The following is a 20720-nucleotide window of genomic DNA, read 5'->3' as shown; positions in this document are numbered from 1 at the left end:
AGGAAATGGTAAAAAGACCTTTTGATATGCAGGCTTATATGTAAGCATGTATGCATGACGGAGAGATCAACAGACCTAAAAAAATAGGCAGCCCCTCTGTCCCTCTTGCAGGACTACCACAAGCAGAGACCTCTCATTGGTCTCATGGTTCCACAGAAATGAGGACACATTTCAGAGATAAAGGGTACAGGAAGTAGGAGCAAAGTACTGTGTAAGAGAAGCTAAAAGTAGAGCAGTTGCAAGATAAGGTAAATAACAAGTCATCAAAAGAACATAACCACAGCATTTACATAAAATTGGTAAGAACTTACTTCCCATTGGATTCCATATCACCTTGTTGGAAATAAGCAGCAAAACGATGAAGGTACTGATCATATGGTAGGAGTGCATGAGTTTCAGCTTTAAAGAAATTGCGGTACCAGATTCCAAGCAAGGCCATAATCACAGGAACCTGGGTAATAAAAATTAATTTTGCATCATTCATCAAAATGCTTTGTAAGCAGTAAATTGAAATATCTCCCAATATTTCATATGGAACACTTACGTTCTTTTCCAGGGGTGCAGTCTTGAAGTGTTGATCAATGAAATGTGCACCAGAAAGAAGTTTTTTGTAGTTATCAAACCCAATATGAAGAGCAATTGACATTCCAATGGCTGACCACAAGGAGTAACGTCCACCAACCCAGTCCCAGAATTCAAACATGTTTGCTTCATCAATGCCGAAATCTTTCACTTTGGGTCCATTGGTAGAGAGGGCAATGAAGTGTTTTGCAACAGCAGAAGGCTGTAAACAAACATTCTAATTATGTACCTTCCATATGATGTACCTATTTCAATATATCAATTTTCTGTACATTATCAGTTTCTGCTAGTCCATGCAAAATACTATTGTCATGTATATCTGAAACTCCTTACATCTTTGGAATGCTCAAGGAACCAATTCTTGGCAGATGTGGCATTTGTGATCGTCTCTTGGGTTGTAAAAGTCTTGGAAGCGATGATGAAGAGGGATGTCTCAGGATTTATTTTCTGTCATGAGAAATACAATACTCTTAAAAGATTGCAATGTTCTTAATAAAAATATGTATATAAAACTCTGCTTTCAAGACTGTAATGGACAATTGTTTCTCTTGTAGAGGGTAACAAAATTGAATACAAACCTTCAGGGTCATGGCCAAGTGTGTTCCATCAATATTTGATACAAAGTGAACATTGGGACCAACAGCATAATGCTTAAGAGCTTCTGTCACCATCAGGGGACCCAGGTCAGACCCACCAATACCAATGTTGATTACATCAGTAATGGCTTTGCCAGTATAACCCTTCCATTCTCCAGAAATCACCTGTACAATGTGCAAAGAATTTACATTAAAAATTGTTAGACCAATTGACACAAAGGGAAAAAATACATGCTGACAAGTATATTCTAATACAAGTATATATGAGTATATGTGATGAAAGGACAAATAAAATGGCACACTTTGGAATACCATACCTGTCCACAAAATTCTTTCATGTGATCCAGAACTGCATTGACTGGAGGCATAACATCTTTACCATCCAACATGATTGGCGTGTTGCTGCGATTCCTGAGGGCAATATGCAGTACAGCCCTGTCTTCTGCAAAGTTGATCCTTTCACCAGAGAACATGGCATCACGGCAAGCTTCTATTTTCCTGGCACGGGCCTAACCAATGGGGGAAAAGGATGATAATGAAAACTACATACAAATTATCTAAAAACACAGAACCAAACAAGTACCAATTCAAAACCAGAAAATCCTACCAGATCAAAGAGGAGAGTCATAACCTCATCATTAATGCGATTCTTGCTGTAATCTAGAAGAATCTCACCATCAGAGGGAGTGTTCAAGACAGTGCTGAAGAGGAAAGAAAAATTCTACATTTTACACTTACCAGTACACAACATACATGTTCCATACAGATGCGAAAATACAGGCACTTTTCATAATACCCATCTACATGTATGTTACTCCATCAATACATTGCTTCCTCTACTCCTCCCCATTTTTTCCTAATTGTGGAATTATTTAAATCTACATACATTTAGAGCATTTAGTGTTAGTAAGGCACAATCTTCACTATGAAAAGGGAAAAGGGTGTGGCACACTGTCCACAAGGATGAAAGTGCCCACAAACTAGTCCATATAGGTGGGGTGCCACTAATACATGAAATAGTAAGGAAACCCACACTCCCCCATGGAAGCCAGCACTGGTCTTCAGGCCTTATCACCAACTAGAAAGCTAATATACCACAGTAGCCAGCAGGGGCCCTACAGATTTCTGTGAAGAAATGTTGGACTATTGTCTGGGTTATAATAGTACAACTTTCTGTCACTGTCAGGAGAAGGAGAAAGGACCAGTTGTCTCTTTTCAACTCTCCTTACAAGCAAGGGAAGAAGAAAAAAAATCTGCATTTTCAAGGGAAACTCTTCAAGAAATTGTAATGAATTTTTAAAACTATAAATTTGATACCTAACACACATGACAAGGTTTTATTAAATGTCAAGAAGTGGAAAAAAAAAAAAAATTGGGAGCAATAACCTGACCTACTGAAAAAATTGGTCTTTTTTTTTCTTTTTTTATGCACACCTAACCAACCTCCCTAACATAACCTGCATTAAGTAATGCGGTACCTGTAATTCTAGAGGTCGTCAAGGGGTTCATTGTCATCTTCAACCCTAGTATCTATCAAAACGATGGTGTCTAAAGGATGCAATGCAACTTTGTTCACTTATGCATAGCTTTTACCAACATTTTCCGTTATTGATTTCTGCCAAGAAAAATATTTACTGTATTGATGCATTATAATTTACAAAATTAATTTCATTTTCTACTGCTATATCACGTAGGTATGTACATCTAAAAAAAAATACCAAGCAATGTACAAAATCAGTATCTTAAAAATCAATACAATAGCACTATCAGTTTCCCATATTTCATTTTAGCATCATTTGCTAAGAAAAATATCAATCTACTGAAGTCCACTACAAACTTTCTAGTCCTAATATTACTTATATAATTGACATTAATAATTGTCTAAATTTCAAGATGCACAAACATGCATATCCTAAAATGTTTCAGTAATGGCTGAATCTGGTACTTGTGGTACAAAGTACTGTATAGATTTTTATCAGAGTTGCATTGTATAAGGATAGTGTAGTTTACAACTGTAACTTATATCATCTACTGTAACTGTGTTCTCGTTTTCTCCTTTGACGGAGTCCTTGAAAAATATTCTAGCTCGGACTTCGATGTTTCGTACTAGGGAACCTATACCAAGTTATGTAATCTGAATCAGAAGGTATATTTGTCTGTGTGAAAATACTACTTATAGCGAGAATTGTAGCTGTTATTTCTCTTTTACTGTCATTATTTACATTTTGGCCAAATCGTGATTTCGTCCCCGGCGTCAAGATCACCTTGACAGATGCGGCAAGGTCAAACAGGACAAGCACTTAATGAAGAACTTAGGGCAAAATATAAGAACAAATATACACAAAAAATATGGTCGAACTGAAAAAGAAATTTTATATCTCATAAGCAGTTCACACAACGGTAATAGACTAACAGACCCGGTTTAATCTGCTGTCACCCACAGGTGTAGCAATCATTTCAACAGATTTACAGAAGATACTATTTTCCTACATACCTGAATTTCGTGAAGCGGTCACTATCGCTCTTAAACATATCAAGTATGTTGAGTTTGCAACCATTGCTGTCGTAGTAGGCCTGGAGATTTTTCCAGGCGGACTCTTCCTTGAGCGATGATCGGCCGTCCATTTCGCTTCCCTGTCTGTGCAACACTGACGGACTTGTTTCTCCCGGCTCCCAGATCGAAAACCCGTCCCCAACCTTCTCAGCTTTATGATGCTGACAGAAACATTTGCCGTTTCCCATTTTTCTAAATTTTGTTTTGGAATAAAATATTACATGATTAATATAATTTCTATACATATAAGAATTTTTCAGAGACAACATTGTTTGCCCTGTGATTTGATAGATTGTCATTACAGTTATTTGTATTTTTTATCCATTCTAATATGGAGGATGCCATATGTATATTTTTACTTTCCGTTTCAAGTTATTAGTAATATAGTTATTTGTGCAAGTTATATATAGCTATACAATTAATTAATTATGCTGATATAACTAGTTCCGGTTATGACCTTATGATGAAAAACCGAAGTTTAATGTGCGACAAATAATAAAAAAAAAACTAAGATTAAAGGCTCGCCTAGGAAGATAGTATCTCCGGATGCCTCTGGAAATAAACCTAATTACCTAAATGTAAATACAGGACACATGCAACGATCGCGCGCCTCCGTCATTCCCATCATTGATCAAAATTTCATGCTGACTTCCACTGCCCGTCTGAATTTTTCTGTTGTATTGCACAAAATAAGAGATTTATGTAGAAAATTACAATTCAAGGTTTTCAAACGCTGTCTTTTCTTATTTTCTACGTCCTATTGACATTCGACATTCCTTACTAACAATTATCAGTATTGTGATAATTCTTTCCACAGCTATAATGACAGAATTATGTCACCTCTTTTTTTTTTGTCAGCTAAGCTAGGGATCACTGTTTTAATTATCAAAATACATATAACCCCCATCACTAGTGCAACTCGTAAACTGAATGGGTGGGTCCCTGGACCTTTTTAAGAATACGAAGCACGAGCACTTGCTACCTATGGCTTTAATAGTGTCAAAGCTGGAGTATGTATGCCAGTGTAAGATTTGTAGCTCAGTTACCTAATCTCGATCTGTCATTTTCTGGTTCTTCGGTTGTTTATGTTTAATTTTCCAACCCACCCACCCCCGACGCACTTACTTCTCTCACTCTACAATCTACTTTAGTACCTAAAACCACTAGCTCTACTCATTCTAATCCTATCAAGGTTACACTTGCATCTTCTCGTTTCATATACGCACTGCCCCGCACACACCCTCCGCCCTCCTTTCTACACTGTGACCTTTGACCCCGTGCCGGGAGTGACAACTGCGCACCCCTATCTGCACCACATTCACCACATTCATACCCCCCTTGATCTCAAGATCAACCTATTCTTCGTCTTCTTCGTCTTCTCCACTTCTTACTTCGTAGTTCTGCAGCCATCTTGGAGGATGTTTATCGCGATGCGGCCGTCGGGGCGTCGCTCCCCTATTCACTATCGCGTCGTGATTCCCTTCCTCATTTTCTCTGTCATTCACCACACGACGAAGATCCAAGGTATGTCGCGGCACTCCCTCGACAGAAATGGTGTTCCGCGAATTTACCTTCGTTACGACACCCCTCCTCCACTGTGATGTGCATTTACCATCCTTTGGCTTCACCCATATCACCTGTACTTAGGCAAGGCCTTCTTCAGTATTGGCTGGTAGCACCGGCCCTACCCGGGGATGTCGCCAATCATATTTAAATAAGGCTCTCTGTGGAACCGAGCCTTCGTCTTGGCCTGACCTAGGGGACATATTATACCAGAAGACTGCCTCCATGGGTGGTATTAGTGCCCTCTCGGCGATGGACTTAATCGTGCGATGGTGTCGTTCTACTATTCCATTTCCGCTCGGCCGGTAAGCAGCCCTAAAGAAACGTCTCGTGCTCCACTTGTCCGGCATTTCTTTCAGCGCCACCACCCGAAACGTGGTGCTATTATCCATCAGGACTTCATCCACTGGGCCTCGTTCCAGAAATATCTCATTCATCACCCGTGCAATTATATCCCCCGTCTCCATCTTCATCTACTGCCAGACGGCGAAGCGTCCCGAGCCGCAATGAACCATCGATAAGTACATGTCCCGCCGATAGTGAGTTACATCGAACACCAACCTCCTCCAGTTCTCTTCTACACTAAGTTCCCCCGCCGCGTGCGGTCTAAGGGCGGGATTCATTGACTGACATCGGGTACACGATCTCACCGTCCGCCGGACTTCTTCACTAGTTATATTCGGGTCAACTTTCCTTGCTAACAACAATGACCTATCAACACCTAGATGATAAGTTCCACGCAATTATTTCCCACGTAGGGACCCTGAGGTGCACACTTCAACTTTCTCCTCGTCCTATTCTTACGACACTTTCAGCAAAGTTTTTTTCTTCCTGGTTAGTGCATCCACTTTGTTCTTTCCCGACGGCACTTGGGTTACGCTCTCCTTCACGATGACCCCGTCTATTAATTCACTCAGGATCCCAAGGCACAGCTTCACAATGACCTCTGCTGCTCCTTTCGTGCGTATTCTCTTCTCAGCCGTCAGCATTGAGTTCATCCACCCCGTTACTGTGGCTGAGTCAGTCCTGATTTAGATCTTACGTAGCCCCCATTTCAGCGCCAAATTGGCTCCTTTTACAACCGCATCCAATTACGATACTTTAATGTAATGGTAGTCATCCTTTTTTTTTTTTTTCTTTTTTTGCCACGCCCCATCTTCGACTACCACACCTCCTATCTCCAAGACTACGCCGGTTGCTATGCTGCTAGCATTACACTATGTTACACCTATGTCCTGTTGTGGTGCATTCCACAGTCCTCTCATCTCATTGGATCATTGTGTCTCACGTATCATCGTTAGCGTGCCCTCATCAACCTTCGCTCCCCAATCCTTCGACCCTGACCGCCTCTTAATATAACTGCACAGTACACGGAGCCAACCGACGATCGGGTAGTGACCAACCAATTTGCCACACAGGGAGAAGAGCTCTTGTCTGCTCATCTCGTCCTTTACGCTCTGGATCTCATTGCCTCTCCTGAACAGGTTTCCGGTCCCGTCTCTCTCTAGTCGCAGTCCCAACATCGTTCCTCCTTCCCTCGGTTCTGGTTCCTTCGAGACCAATCCAAACCGAGCTAAGTGTTCCACTACGTCCAACGCCGGTACAACAGTATCATCCACCAGTATGTCACCTAGGTAGGAGTCCGTGCCCTTCTTCATCGTTTCAGTCTTCTCCAATACTGTCTTCAGGATCCTCGTCATTATCCTCGGAGCTGAGCACAGCCCAAATCCCAGTCTGGTCAAGCAATATATTTTACCTTTATGATTAATTAGTTGGTATTTCCATATCTTCTTCGCCACGGGAATTTGTAGGTAAGCCGTCCGTAGATCTACAATCGTCGACGCCCCCCTCATTTGGCTTCATTTGCGTAGGGTCTCGTTACATGCGTCTACAAAATCATCGCTAGCATGACACCTCACGGACTGGTTTAGTTCTCGGAAATCCAACACCGGTCGCACTTTGTTCTTGGTTGGCTGCACCACTGCCATCAGAGGCAAGATTTCACCCTACACCGGCTCCTCCCAGGGACTCAAAATTCGCAAATCAATCCATCGTTCTACTTCGATGTCAAAGTCATCCCTCACACCTTCTCCGAGAGTCTCTTCGTAGCAGTCGACTTTGTTCTTCAATAGAGGTGAACCTTTTTTCAGGTACCACTCTACCTCCCACTTCTGGCCATCAAATTTTGCCCGGAAGTTTTTGTTCTCAATCGTACAAGGTGCCGCCTTCTCGTCAAAGTCGAGCTTCGCTGCGACACTGGCCTTCATGGCCCTCATTGTCATTCCTAAGTCCATTTCCGGCCTCAAACGGCTCCTCCCTCTCCCTTCTGTACTCGAGTTGCGTATCGCTCCAATCCTCACTTGACCGGCGACAAACGTGAATTCCCCAAGCTGTGCATCTATTCCCAGCACCACGTCATTTCCCTCTATGACCGTTCTAATAACAAGCACTCTTAGTCGTATCGAAATGCCTTCCACCGTCAATTCAACTTCCTGGTCACCCTCGCACTTTGTCTTCCTTCCGTCAACTGTCATCAAGGCCATATATCCCTGTCTGAATTGTTTGATTAAGTCGGTCATTACAATCGTGGTTGAACAACCGGAATCTACTTGTGCTTTTGCGCATCTTCCTCTCAACCAGACATCTACAATTGGCATACAGTTGGATAGCGCCCTAATATTTCTTTGGCGGCCGCTTGCTCAGCACCCCCCCCCCCCAGTCCGTTTCTCTGCTCGCAATGTCGAGCAATATGTCCGGGTTCATTGCATTCGTAACAGTGGGCTTCGTCTCTGCAATTCCTCGCGAAGTTACCGGGGCGCCTACACGCATTACAACGGATCCTAGGCGGTCCCCTCCATCCACTGTGGTCACCCCTGGACTCCCCTCTTCCAATGTCCGGTAGGGGCCCCGCTCCCCCGGCTCTCCCCTCTTCCCATATAAGTCATCGGGCTGGCATTTCGGCCCTGGGTCTCGTGTAGGGCTTTGCGGTTTCTCTGTCGCCATAACAGTTAAAGGCCCACCCTTCTATGTCCTTGTGAAAAGCCTAGCACGGACTATCAATACATCCATGCTTGTCGACACAGCATTATTTACTTCCTATAGTCCAGCAGATACACGATCTGGAAAGCCATTCACAAACAGCATTCTAACGAGTTGCTCCAACCCTTCGCCTTTGATTGTCGACTGTCCCGCTAACCTCCTAATTTCGTTAGCAAAAACGCCGGCCTGTTCGTCAGCCTAGCGCATTCTTTGCAGCCGATTAAACGATTCGAACGGGTTCGGCGAAAGCCGCTTCCAGTATTTTTTTTTCCGCGTCTGCTTGATCACTACTTCTCATTTCTAGGTAGATGGCCAATGCGTTGCCCTCCAGGTTAAGGGCAATATAGCTGTCGACGTCGGTGACTCCGGTTAATTTTTCCACTAATTCTGCCTTTTTGAGCCACCCGGCGACATCTCCATTGCCATCAAATGGCTTTGATGTGATATTGTTAATCTTGAATGGTTCCTCTGTGCTCGTTGCCTCGGCCATTTCTAGAGCCTAGATAGCTTGTAAGACATTTAGCTCACCTAATTTCTGTAATTTCCTGGTTCTTCGGTTGTTTCTGCTTCATTTTTTAATCCTCCGACACACTTCTCTCACTCTACAATCTGCCTTCGTATCTAAAACCACTAGCTCTGCTAATTCTAATCCTATCAAGGCTGCACGTGCATCTTGTTTCATATACGCACTGCCCCGCACACACCCTCGCACGCCCTTCGCCCTCCTTTCTACACTGTGACCTTTGACCCCGTGCCGGGAGTGACAACTGCGCACCCCTATCCGCACCACATTCACACCACAGCCAGTTATGGTCTAAACACGTCAAGGAGATAAAGATCTCGAGCAGGTCCAGAGGGTATTTACGAGGAAGTTGGTCAAGGACTCCCTGAATTACTGGGATAGACTAAAACTTCTCATGCTCTTTTTGTCTGGAAAGTCCTGGAGGGCACAGCACCAAACCCATTACAAAAATGAGGAGGTGGTATCAAAGGGAAACACCACCCCGGGTTTGATAGACCTGCGAAAAAAACGTCCATAAGCAACCGCTCCCAGTGACTGAAGATAATCTAAGAGGAAAGTTTCACCTGTGCTGGCCCCATAATCTTCAACTGTCTCCCAAGGGAGATGGGGGACTTAACGGGTGTCAGCATATAGTCTTTCTAGAGTAGACTAGACAAATTCCTGGCCAATGTCCAAGATGAACCTCCAATCTCACATGGCCCCACCTCACGAGGGACAGCAACAAACTCGGTTGCAAATAATCTCCAATAGGCCTATGTGAGGCTCAGGCATAGATATGGGAGTATTGTGTCCCCAGACAGATCATGGTGTTGACACCGGAATTTCCTTACAAGATCCAATCCGTATCTTTGTCTTGAGTATTTCTATTTGTTAGAAACCACAAAACCAGTACTTCGTACTCCAACTTGGGATGGAGATGATTTTCGTGTTGTAATCTGTCTTCAGATATTTCAAGGCTTATTAGTGCAATTGCTAATGCAGTAGTGTTAATATGAGTGTTGATGTATTATTCATCGTAGTGTGAATTAATGATTTTGGGTTTCACTAGAACAATTGCATTATCAACGCAGGTTGAGTCCCACACTTTTCTCCGACTCCCAGCAATTGACCCAGCAGTTACGGACTCCTGGTGTTTGCTCTTCACTATACCAAGATCTAAGAATATAAGGTCTAACCACTTCCGACCGAATTTCGAGGGAGTTGGCGCAGCGGGCCCGTGAACGTCACCTGGCTGTTCAAAGTGGGGTTAGCGGGTCCTATAGCTGTCAGTTGAAGTTGGTCCGTCGTTCGAAAATGACGTCGCCTTCGCTCGCACCGCTCCACTCAGTTATATTCTGACAAATATTATATAAAATATATATATAAATATATATAAAATATTATAGTTCCTGTCTATATATATGAATATATAATATATATGATATATAATATATATATATATATATATATATATAATATAAAATATTATAGTTCCTGTCTTCCTTGGCGTTTCACAGTTTTCTTCAGTGTATCACAAAGAGAAAATGGACGCATCCAAATGACGTCAGAAGCTGCGCAGAACTGCTCCAGCGGTTAGACCTGTTTACTTAGACCTTGCACTATACCACAACCCCATGCGCGATATATATTTACCTATTGTGATTTTTTTCAATTATAATTATTAAGGTAGAGATGAATGACATATAGAGGATATCTGCTAATAATGATCTACGGTATTGCCGAAAGCGGCCTATGAAGATGATTGTTTACACAATATATTCTTCGAAAAAAAGATATGATAACGATGATTGCATCTCACCAAAATGAGAAAGTGCATATCCTGATAAAACAACAGTATTATTTATCATGATTACAAAATTAATAATAACCAGATTTTTTTCTTGATAGGTCTACAGTGGGGAAGGTTTGAAGAGTACATTTGTTCAGCTGGTTAGTTTGGTTACTGTGTCTGGCATAGATAAACAATACGTCGGGTGTTAAATGTAGGCCACTTCTTTATCCATGGTCCAGGTACGTATGGTTCGAACTTTTGAAATTACCTTGTTCATTTGTTACCACGAGATTAGAGTCGCAGAAAAAAAACGGCTGGACTTGATGAAATCACATATTTTCTTATTTCATTAACTTACTGTAATGAGCATTAGCCGACTTGCATGTACTGCAAAAATAATATATATATTTTTTCTCATACAAAATTATTGCGAGGAAGGTTGTTGAGGATGTCTTCATTGATTCTGGCTTATACATTTTAATGCACCACAGATAATAAGTCCTTTACAATTATTCTTTGCTATATGATAGAATATTTCTTTTGACAAAAGTGTAGTTTCTGTCTAGAGCTAAGATATTTGGTAAGCTAAAGACAGGGTTCCAGATGACAGTTAATCATTTTGTATGTGTCAGAAATCTATTCTTTAGAATATTAAATAGCAAATAGTTGCAAACAATAGTGCCATTAATTATAAGCTTGTACCTTTTTTTGTTGCCCTTTGTGGCATGTTGACATTCTAGGACATAATTCATAAATTTCTTTTAAGAGTGATATGAGAGTGCCAAAGTGTCATTGCCAGCTGCTGTTGAGCAATGGGTTTCCAGGCAAAACTCTAGGCAATAGTTATTATCATTGTTATTCCATTCACTTCTTTATCTTTATATTTTCTTATGTAAAAACTTATATTAGATATCCAATCAAAAGCCTTCAGAAAGTCATGGTACACTACAGCTAAATTTTTTCCTTTACCAATTGCACCCATTTACATGTTAGGCAAATTTTCTCCCAATAACCAGAGCTGGCAATATCATTTGTATTTATTGTTGAAATGAACTAATCTAACCATAGTTTGACCCACTCAGACAGTTTAAGGAAAGGTAAAGGCTGTTGTGCAATCACAACTAGGATGGGTATTATTTTAGTTGTGCACACCTATGCAATCTAGCATTAGAAAATTAGATATTAATTTTTATTAATTATAATGCATGAACATAATATACAATTTTCTTGGCAGAAATAAATTAAAAAGATTGCATAAGGAAATCTTCTAAAGAATGAAGCCGCTAGGATACAGTCCAGACACCATGTTGTCGTCTGTTCAGTCCGGTCACTGTCAGTTAGATGATGGCTTTCACATTGTGGACAAGGTGTTCTCCATTTCCAGGTGACGTTAATAAGTGCTGTCACAAAGACAATAGGGGTTCCTTGGACTTTTTGAGAGAACACAGGCTTCTGCCATTGCCTGGTAATTGCCCAAGGTACAATAATAATCAGACTGTCAGCATCCATGATGACAACGACAACCCAGATGATCTTTAGAATTTGAGGTACTGAATTATTAAATAAAGGTTAGGTTACATTAGGTAGGTTAGGTTAGAATATATGAATTTATCATCCTTTCATTTCTTCGACCTTAGTATCTATCAAAACAAACATGGCTCTATCATTCAACCACCATGACTTTGTTTGTTAATAAATCAGTTTTAGCAACTTTTTTGTTATTGATTTCTACCAAGAAAATTGCATATTATGTTGATGTATTATAACTTACAAAATTGATAATTAATTTTCTATTGCTATATTGCAGGGGTTCTCATTAGGGGTGAAATTCACCCCCAGGGGGGAATTTTGGGTTTTCTGGGGGTGATTTGTGACCACAGTCAGCTTACGGGGTGAGGAAAGCAATTATAGGTTTTGGCCTATCTGGCCTGTCACCTGTGCTGGATTTATACTAATTTTGGAAAAATATATACTAATTTGGAAAAAATAAAAGGGTTTTTAGTAATATTTGCATATTATTTAGAATGCACCTTTTGAAACAGACAATCCTGGAAAGGAGGGGGGGAATGACATTCTGACAAATGGTGAAAGGGGTGAATGGGCCAAGTAAGGCTGAGAACCCCTGCTATAACGCATAGGTGTGCACTTCTAAATATTCACCCTGGAATACAACCCAAGATAGCTAGGCATAATGTAATCAAGTATATGGTGAAAATAGTATTGTCCATTGTTTAAGTTCTGGATGATAACCTTAGTGTAGGGAGACTAGTATTATTCTTGTATAATAATTAGCATTGTCTTAGATATCGCTTACTAGAAACCTGCCACACTGTATGGCATTAATCCTTGTACTCTCCCATAGACCTCTCAGAGAAGAAACATTTGACTGTCTTTGCTGTATTAGTGTAGAACTGTTTATGTCACTGGCTTATAGTAGTAAGAAGGGAAACAATCACCAGTCCTCAGCATTCCATGTGTTAAAATGTAAAAAGGTGGAGGAAATACAATTGTGATAAAGAGGAAACCTGGGTTTGATCTGAAAACTCAGTGTCAACCCAAGTGGGCTGCACCTACAGTTGGAAGGGAAAATATTCATGGGTTGACAGGTATCAAGGAGATGTTTTTGATATATCTTAGCATTGATAATCATATCTGTTCTTGAGGATATTATTGTGCCAAGGAGAGTGTCAAAGATGAGGTGAAGTAGAGATTAATGGAGGACAGAAGTTAAAAGTTATAAAAATTCTTTGGGTGAACTCTGACATCTGTCTAGCAGGACCACCACTTGTAGATACCTATTCTTGGTCTCTGTTATTTTAGTATATTTTCAAAATCCATCAACCCATCAAATCCATCAGACCTAAGGGTTGACACTCAGCCACCAGACTGGGCCCATGATCTCTTTCGGTCAACTTCAACAGTATCTTTTACACCTTTTCATATATGTAGAACTAGCAACTGCTTCCCTCTCCATGCTACTTGTAACAAATGACATAGAAATAGTTCCACACTAATACAACACAGACAACAGTCCAGTGTTTCTTCCCAGAGGAATCTGTGGGAGAGCCTGAGGACTGTTGCCAACCACTGTGAGGCTGTGGGTATCCAAATAGTGAAACTCGATGCAACAGTTATTATCATTATTACTATTACTATCACTCCGTCAATCAATCCATTGCTCCAGGTCTCTTGTACAGGGGATCCACAACTCCTAGGTAACATGTAATGGTCACTGAACAGCCCCGTAAGTGAGGGAAGAAGTACCTTATTGTGTTTTTGCCTCTGGATTGGTAGTGTAGGATGAGGTGTTCATAGTCCTCAGTGTGGTGGTTGCATCTAGGACGGTTTGATTCTGTGGCCTGATCTATTCTGTGTCAGCACTGTCTTATAGCTGGATGATGTCTTGAGTATAGATCCTAACAGATAGCTTCAACTTCTCATGGGTACACAATAAATTCTTAGTGATCTGGAAAAGAGCACATATAATTTCCATTCTTGAATCAAACAAACCACCGACAGATCTAGTATCATGTAGATCTATGTCCCTCTCTTTTCCACCACATCTGAAAATGATGGAAAGACTGGTCTTGGAAATAATTGAAATGTAGTTACCTCCCCAAACCAACATGGAGTGAAAGGCCATTCCACCAGCACACTGTTCATTTAACAAGTACTAGAGGGATTCAGCACAACAACACCTCCAGACAGAACAGTAATAGTGGCAGTAGATGTAGCAAACCTTTTGACACAGTTCCTAGACAGAATCTGTTGAAAAAGATCACCACAACAGACATCCATAACAATGACAAAAAAGGTGACAGACATCCTATCTGATAGAGGATAGTGACTTGGAACAGTCACATATTGGGAACCAAATGATTGTACAACAAAGTGCCCCCATGGAGCTATACTTTCATCAACATTGTTCAATTTATTCATTAGTGACCTTCCTAGTCCTAACCCAGAACACATTGTCAAAGTTCTCACATTTTAGATCACCTAACCATCATAGCAGGGCACAGCAACTATAGAACAGCTGCCAAGAATACAAAAATTCTATACCTAGACAAACTAAAACTTTGACGACTCAAAACAGAATGGCAACATTATCTCAAAAATCATTGGTGACACTACTTACTCCAGGCAACTATGAACCAAGGAAACATTCAACAGTCAACTTGAATGAACAACTTCTGACACTGGACAAAAGCCCAAAAATCATTGGCCTCACAATTGAAGTGCATATGTCCTTCAGTCTACACATCAAGAACCTCACAGTGAGAACAGATAAGAAATTGGTTGTATGAAAGATCACTGGGAAGCAACAGGATGCACCAAAACCACCCCAACTGACCACCTCCACTCAGAAACCAAGGTTATTCCTGTAGACCAGTAAATAATAATGAAAGGCACACATTTCTATGTAAAAACCCTTTATACCACCCATTCATTCCACCACATCACACAAGCACAGCCAACTGGATGGAAAAAAAAATCTATTCTACACAGATATCTACAACAGCCTACCACCAGTACCTTAGAGCACATCCATACTAAAATGCATATACAAATCACAAAGGAAACACCCCAAGACATACCATCAAACTTTGTACAATACTATATTATACTCCCCCGGAGGTCCTGGTGTGGTGGTGACTATGTCATGGGACTAACCCCAATCCCAAGAGTTGGGAGCCAAACAGTCACAAGAAATCCCCTGCCACCTGCTCATATACAGATGGCACCAATCCCTAGGAGCAGTTTTGGTTACACAAGCAAATATCACAACCCTTTTTTCCCCTAATTTCAGTGACACACACCTCAACACCCTTCAGACCATACAAAACAAAGCATTAAAAACAATTGCTGGCTGCACATGTACAACACCTACAGACTACCTACACTATGAAACAAAAGTCCTCAAAGTCAAAGATCACCTTGACATGAGAACATAACATAAGAATGAAGGAGACTACAAGAGACCATAAGGCCTACACTAGGCAGCTCTGTATCCATCACCACCTGTCATCCCCAGACACATGCTGCAGCTTCCACAAACACAGCACACCTGCTACACAACATAGCAGAACACCCACACACACCAAGAAATATAAAAAAAAACACCCATATATCTATATCACACAATACTCTCTTCTCTTCCTCCAAAACCACCAAATACCAGCCTCCAGAAACATATAATCACATCACTCATTACTCCATTAACACACTAAAAGACAATACATTGCTACATGCCAGACCCCCTGATATCCATCCCTCTGAATTCTCTCTCCCACAAAAGGACAGGGTCCACCTGGCCAGACTATGATGTGGCCACCACCCAGCCCTTCAAAGCTACCAGAAGAGACTGGAGGACTGCATTGTGAACAAATGCCCAAGATATAACACTTCACCCCATACTATTCAACATGTTATGGAAGACTGCATTATACACAACCACGCACGCAAACAACACAACATACACTTCATAAAGGATTTGTGGGAAAACTCCATCTTGGCCGTGGCATTCCTTGGGGAGATGGGACTGCTCAGACAGACAGTCTAGGGAACAACAACAACAACCCTTTTTTCCAATAGTGCATCTACACATTTTTTTTCTACACTGAGGGGTGATTCTTTGGCAATAATCCCTCTTCTACTATCAACTAGAGATGTAGAGAACAACCCTGGGCCCATCATATATATATATATATATATATATGTATATATATATATGTATATATATATATATATATATATATATATATATATATATATATATTTACACACACACACATGATCGGCAGAGAGACAGTGACAATTGGAACTCCGGAGATTTTTTTTCCCGTAGATTTCAATGACGAGGGAGTACCTGTGTTGTATTAATAGGGAAGGGGAAAGCTCGTGGTGTAGTGGGCAGGTGAAGAAAAAGGAGAAAGGGAGGGATTAGTGAGGAAAATGGAAGGAAATGACAAAGGAGATGAATGGGCTCCCCCAGACGTCAGAAGGAATGTAAACAAAAGGCCTGCAGACGATGCAGGTGAAGTTGAAAATATCAGTAAAGGCATTAAAATTAGAAACATAGATAAGAACAACACAATAGAAAGTGGAAATAATTATTTCCATGGATCTAATGAGGGAGGGGATGACAACCTCCCCTGATTAGCAAGTCTAGAGGAAAAACTAGAGAACATGAACAAACAGTGGGAGGTTAGGTTCAGTCAACTTACACGGATTACACAAAGAGTTGATAAATTGGAAGAACTAAAGGAGAACCAAAACCTAAATAAAATAAAAAATAGAAGAATTAAAAAGACAGTTAAAAGAAGTAATAGATGTGAATGAGGAATTAAAGAAGAAGAATAAAGAGTCCATAGCAGAAGAGGTACAGGTTTGGAGAAAAGTCCAAGAGAACAACAAAATTGAATTTAGAGATATAATGACACAGCAGATGAAAGTACAAACTAAGGACACAGTTATTAAAGTGATGAGGGAGAAGGAGAATATAGTAAGAGACTTGGTGGATAAACAGAAATGTATAATTAGGGATGGAAGAGAAGTATAATCCAAATAGGACTACAAGAGTAAAAGAGGAGAAGAAAAAGGTAAACAAGATATTAGTAGTTCAAGAGGAACAAGAAACAGGAAAGAAATTTAAGAAATACATAGAATAGGGAAATACAATATAGATAAGACCAGACCAATTAAAGTTAAATTCAGGTCACAAACAAGAGCAGAAAATATCTTGGCAAAAACAGGGAAACTAGTAAAAAGTGATGAATAAAGAGGAAAGAGAGGATTAGAAAACAAAAAGACTAGAAGCTAAGAAAAAAAAAGAGAAAACAGTCAGACAAAGAGAAATTCTTTTGGAGAGTAGTGGATATGAAAGCAAGGAAATGGTTCATAGCAGAGGGAACCAGAAAACACGATGGAAGTAGCAGAAAATTAAAAGTGTCTTACACAAATATAAATGGCTTAATAACAGGCTTGAGCAAACTGAATGATTACCTGAAGGAAAAAGAACCGGACATAATGGGAATTGTAGAGACAAAATTGAAAGGTCCACTACCACCCAACAGTGTAGGACATGGTGCAATTAATTATTGGATTAGAAACAGAGAGGTAAAACAAGGGGGTGGAGTTATGTTCCTGACTAAGAATGATATAAATGTGAGGAATGTCACATATGGAAAGAATAGAGTAGAGATGATTATGATGGAAGTGGAGGACAGGGATGGAAAAAACAGGAAGTTTGTGGTAAATTATGTGCCCCCTAAAATGGCTTCATGGGAAGAGAGAGAACACAAATGTATGTTAGAAGATACAAGGATAATACTAAATAAGATAATGGAAGATTATATGTAAAAATATGCAGGGAAGAAAAAAGAAACTATGAAAAAGACATAATAGACAAATGTAAGGACCAACCTAAACTCTTCTGCAAATATGTAGATGGTAAATTAAAAATAAACAAGAAATAGTAAAACTGCATCAAGGGAATGATGAATATATGGAGCATGTAGAAATGGCAGAAATTATGAACAAACATTTTAAATCTGTATTCACAATTGAAAATACAGTACACAAAATTGGGATGAAGAACAGAAAGACCCCCCCCCCCCTAATGAAAGAAATAATTGTGACACAAAAAGAAATAAGGGACCAAATAATAAACCTTGATGCCAGAAAATCACATGGTCTGGATGGAATTGCAAATTGAATACTAAAAAAATGTATAGATGAACTAATGGGCAAAATATATAAGATTTGATTACTCACTCAAAGAAAGTAAGGTACCACAAGATTGGAAAAATGCAAATATTATACCAATATGTAAAAGGGGAGACAAGGAAGACCCAACAATCTATAGACTGGTCTCCCATACAAATATAATAGCAAAAATATGTGAAAAAAATCAAAAGTAGATGGATTAAACATCTGGAAGATAACATACTTTATCCAAAACAATTTGGCTTTAGACAAGGAAAGATCATGTACCACTAACTTGATTTGTTTTTACTCAAGTCTAATAGAAATAATGCAAGAAAGGGCTGGATGGGCTAATTGTGCTTTCCTAGATTTACAAGAGGCATTTGATAAAGTACCACACAGAAAGCTAAGAAAACTCAAAATAAAAGGAGATGTACAAGGAAAGTTATTGAAATGGATGGAAGATTTCTTGAATGGTAGAAAAATGAGGGTGGCACTTAGAGACAAAAATTGAACCTGGGAAGAAACGATAAGTGGAGTCCCACAAGGTTCTGTATTAGCTCTGATAATGTTATCCATGACATGGATGAAGGTGTTGAATGTTATATGAACTTCTTTGCAGATGACACAAAACTACTAACGAAAGTAAGTACAGTAAATGACTGTGAATCACTACAGAGAGACCTGGATAAAGTCTGGAAATGAAGCCAAAAGTGGGAAGTGAATTTCAACATCAAGAAATGTAGTATAATGGAGTTTGGAAAAAGTAAAAATAGAATATCAGGGCAATATAAAATTGGTACAAAGAAAGTTAAAAAACTTAGCTCAGAAAAGGACCTAGGAGTAATTATTAACAAAGACATATCACCAGACAAGCATATTAACAAAATAGAGAAAACTACAATTTCCTAAGATCAATAAAGGTGGCCTTTAACTACTTGGATGAGGTAATGGTAAAGAAAATATTTAAGTCACACTGATAAGACCAAGATTGGAGTATGCTGTGACACTATGGACACCCAGCACAAAAAAAAAAAGATATATATATATATATGTATAAAATTAGAATCCAATGAGCAATGACAAAGATGGCACCAACACTTTCAAAATAGACATGTGAACAAAGATTGTCTAAACTGGAACTACCAACCCTGGAACAAAGAAGAGAAAGAGGAGATCTACTGGCCACTTACAGAATCATCAAAGGGTTGGAAGTCCTTGATAGAGAAAATTTATTAAAGTGGGATAAAAGAAAAACAATAGGACATGAAAAGAAACTAAAAAAGGATAGTTATAGAAGAGATCTGAAAAAGAATAGTTTCCCACACAGAGTGGTAGATGTCTGGAACAAATTGGATGAGGCAACAGTGCGTGCAAAAACTATGCAATAATTTAAGAACAAACTAGATGCTGAAAGATACAAAGATGGGTCACTACGAGCATAGCTCCCTTCCCGTATAATACAACTAGGTAAATACAACTAGATAAGTACTTGGACCTCTTTTATATGTCCACCCATAACATTACTCCCACCATCCCACCCCTGGACTGCATCCTTATGCACACCCCCACCCTTGCCATTCCCTTTCCCCCAACCATTCCTCTTCCTCCTTCCAACCCTGATCCTACTTTCTCCCACCTGTACCCCAACCCTGTACAACAACCTACAATACATACAGAACATGTAACATCAACATCTTACAGTATAATGTTGATGGCATCAACACAGAATAACACAAACTCGAACACTTCTTTAAACAGCACAGCATACATGTTGCCATAATACAAGAAGCAAAACTATGACACAAAAAACGCCCTCATTTCATAATTTCACCATTGTTAGGCTGGTGGTCTACCCCATGTTGGGCAGCCAGTTAGGCTGGTTGAAGGCAAACTTTGGTGGAGAGTTGGTTTATTTAACAATGAAAGTTGGGCACCAGTGGGGGGGGACATGAGACAGCAAGGGAAGTGACAACTTTGTTTCAAGTTATGTCCCAGGGTGATCTGCTTGTGAGGGAGCAAAAGGGGTGGGGAAGGCGAAAAAGCAGGACCCATGAGCCAGTCTCATGTACGAGTATGCTGCTCATGGCGATCTGAATCTTCGGGCATTGGCCCATCCTTTATATACACAGGCAGGTCATGACCCGTGCTCCTAATTGGCATGAGGTCATGTGTGCTGTGCATGGAAGTCGGAGGCAAAATGCTCTGACGCTGGTGACTCATGAAGACAGAGAGTGTGCGTTCCTCAATGGTTCCAGTGTTCCTGTGTCACATGGCTGGCTGGTGCACTGCACATGTGCTTCCTGGAGGAGGCTTTGTCCTATGCGTGTTCCTTTCAAAGGGGCTTTGTGGTGTCTCATGTGGCACTGGTTAGTCATCCAGATG

The 20720-nt window shown here is 40.2% G+C and overlaps 2 protein-coding genes across 8 annotated transcripts in view; one reads left to right on the top strand and one right to left on the bottom strand.

The window, feature by feature from the left end:
- Nucleotides 1–3942, bottom strand: part of Pgi (glucose-6-phosphate isomerase) — a 32083-nt gene extending 28141 nt beyond the window's left edge. The window contains exons 1-7 of the mRNA XM_076208377.1: nt 3673–3942; nt 1786–1879; nt 1496–1687; nt 1161–1343; nt 916–1029; nt 545–784; nt 312–451 (exon numbers count right to left, since the gene is read on the bottom strand). Of these exons, the coding sequence (XP_076064492.1) occupies nt 312–451; nt 545–784; nt 916–1029; nt 1161–1343; nt 1496–1687; nt 1786–1879; nt 3673–3920 (1211 nt within the window). The 5' untranslated portion in view covers nt 3921–3942. The remainder of the gene's footprint in view (nt 1–311; nt 452–544; nt 785–915; nt 1030–1160; nt 1344–1495; nt 1688–1785; nt 1880–3672) is intronic.
- A 5576-nt stretch (nt 3943–9518) lies between these two features.
- The window catches only part of HemK1 (HemK methyltransferase 1), an 86373-nt gene continuing 75171 nt past the window's right edge, over nt 9519–20720 (top strand). For 3 of the 7 annotated variants that reach the window (XM_076208376.1, XM_076208374.1, XM_076208375.1), the window contains exon 1: nt 10597–10867. Coding sequence is in view for 2 of the 7 variants with exons in the window: in XM_076208369.1 (XP_076064484.1) it covers nt 9886–9986 (101 nt within the window). In the remaining 5 variants the exon portion in view is untranslated. Of the gene's footprint in view, nt 9614–9870; nt 9987–10596; nt 10868–20720 lie in introns of those variants that run through there. The other 4 variants (XR_012967612.1, XM_076208369.1, XM_076208370.1 and 1 more) reach the window with 3 other exon arrangements.

The sequence above is a fragment of the Oratosquilla oratoria genome, chromosome 25 (assembly GCF_046742065.1).
Source record: "Oratosquilla oratoria isolate Oo_2021 chromosome 25, ASM4674206v1, whole genome shotgun sequence".
NCBI classification, from domain to species: Eukaryota; Metazoa; Arthropoda; class Malacostraca; order Stomatopoda; family Squillidae; genus Oratosquilla; species Oratosquilla oratoria.
The sequence above is the reverse complement of the archived record's forward strand: the minus strand, read 5'-3'. Positions and strand labels throughout refer to the sequence as shown.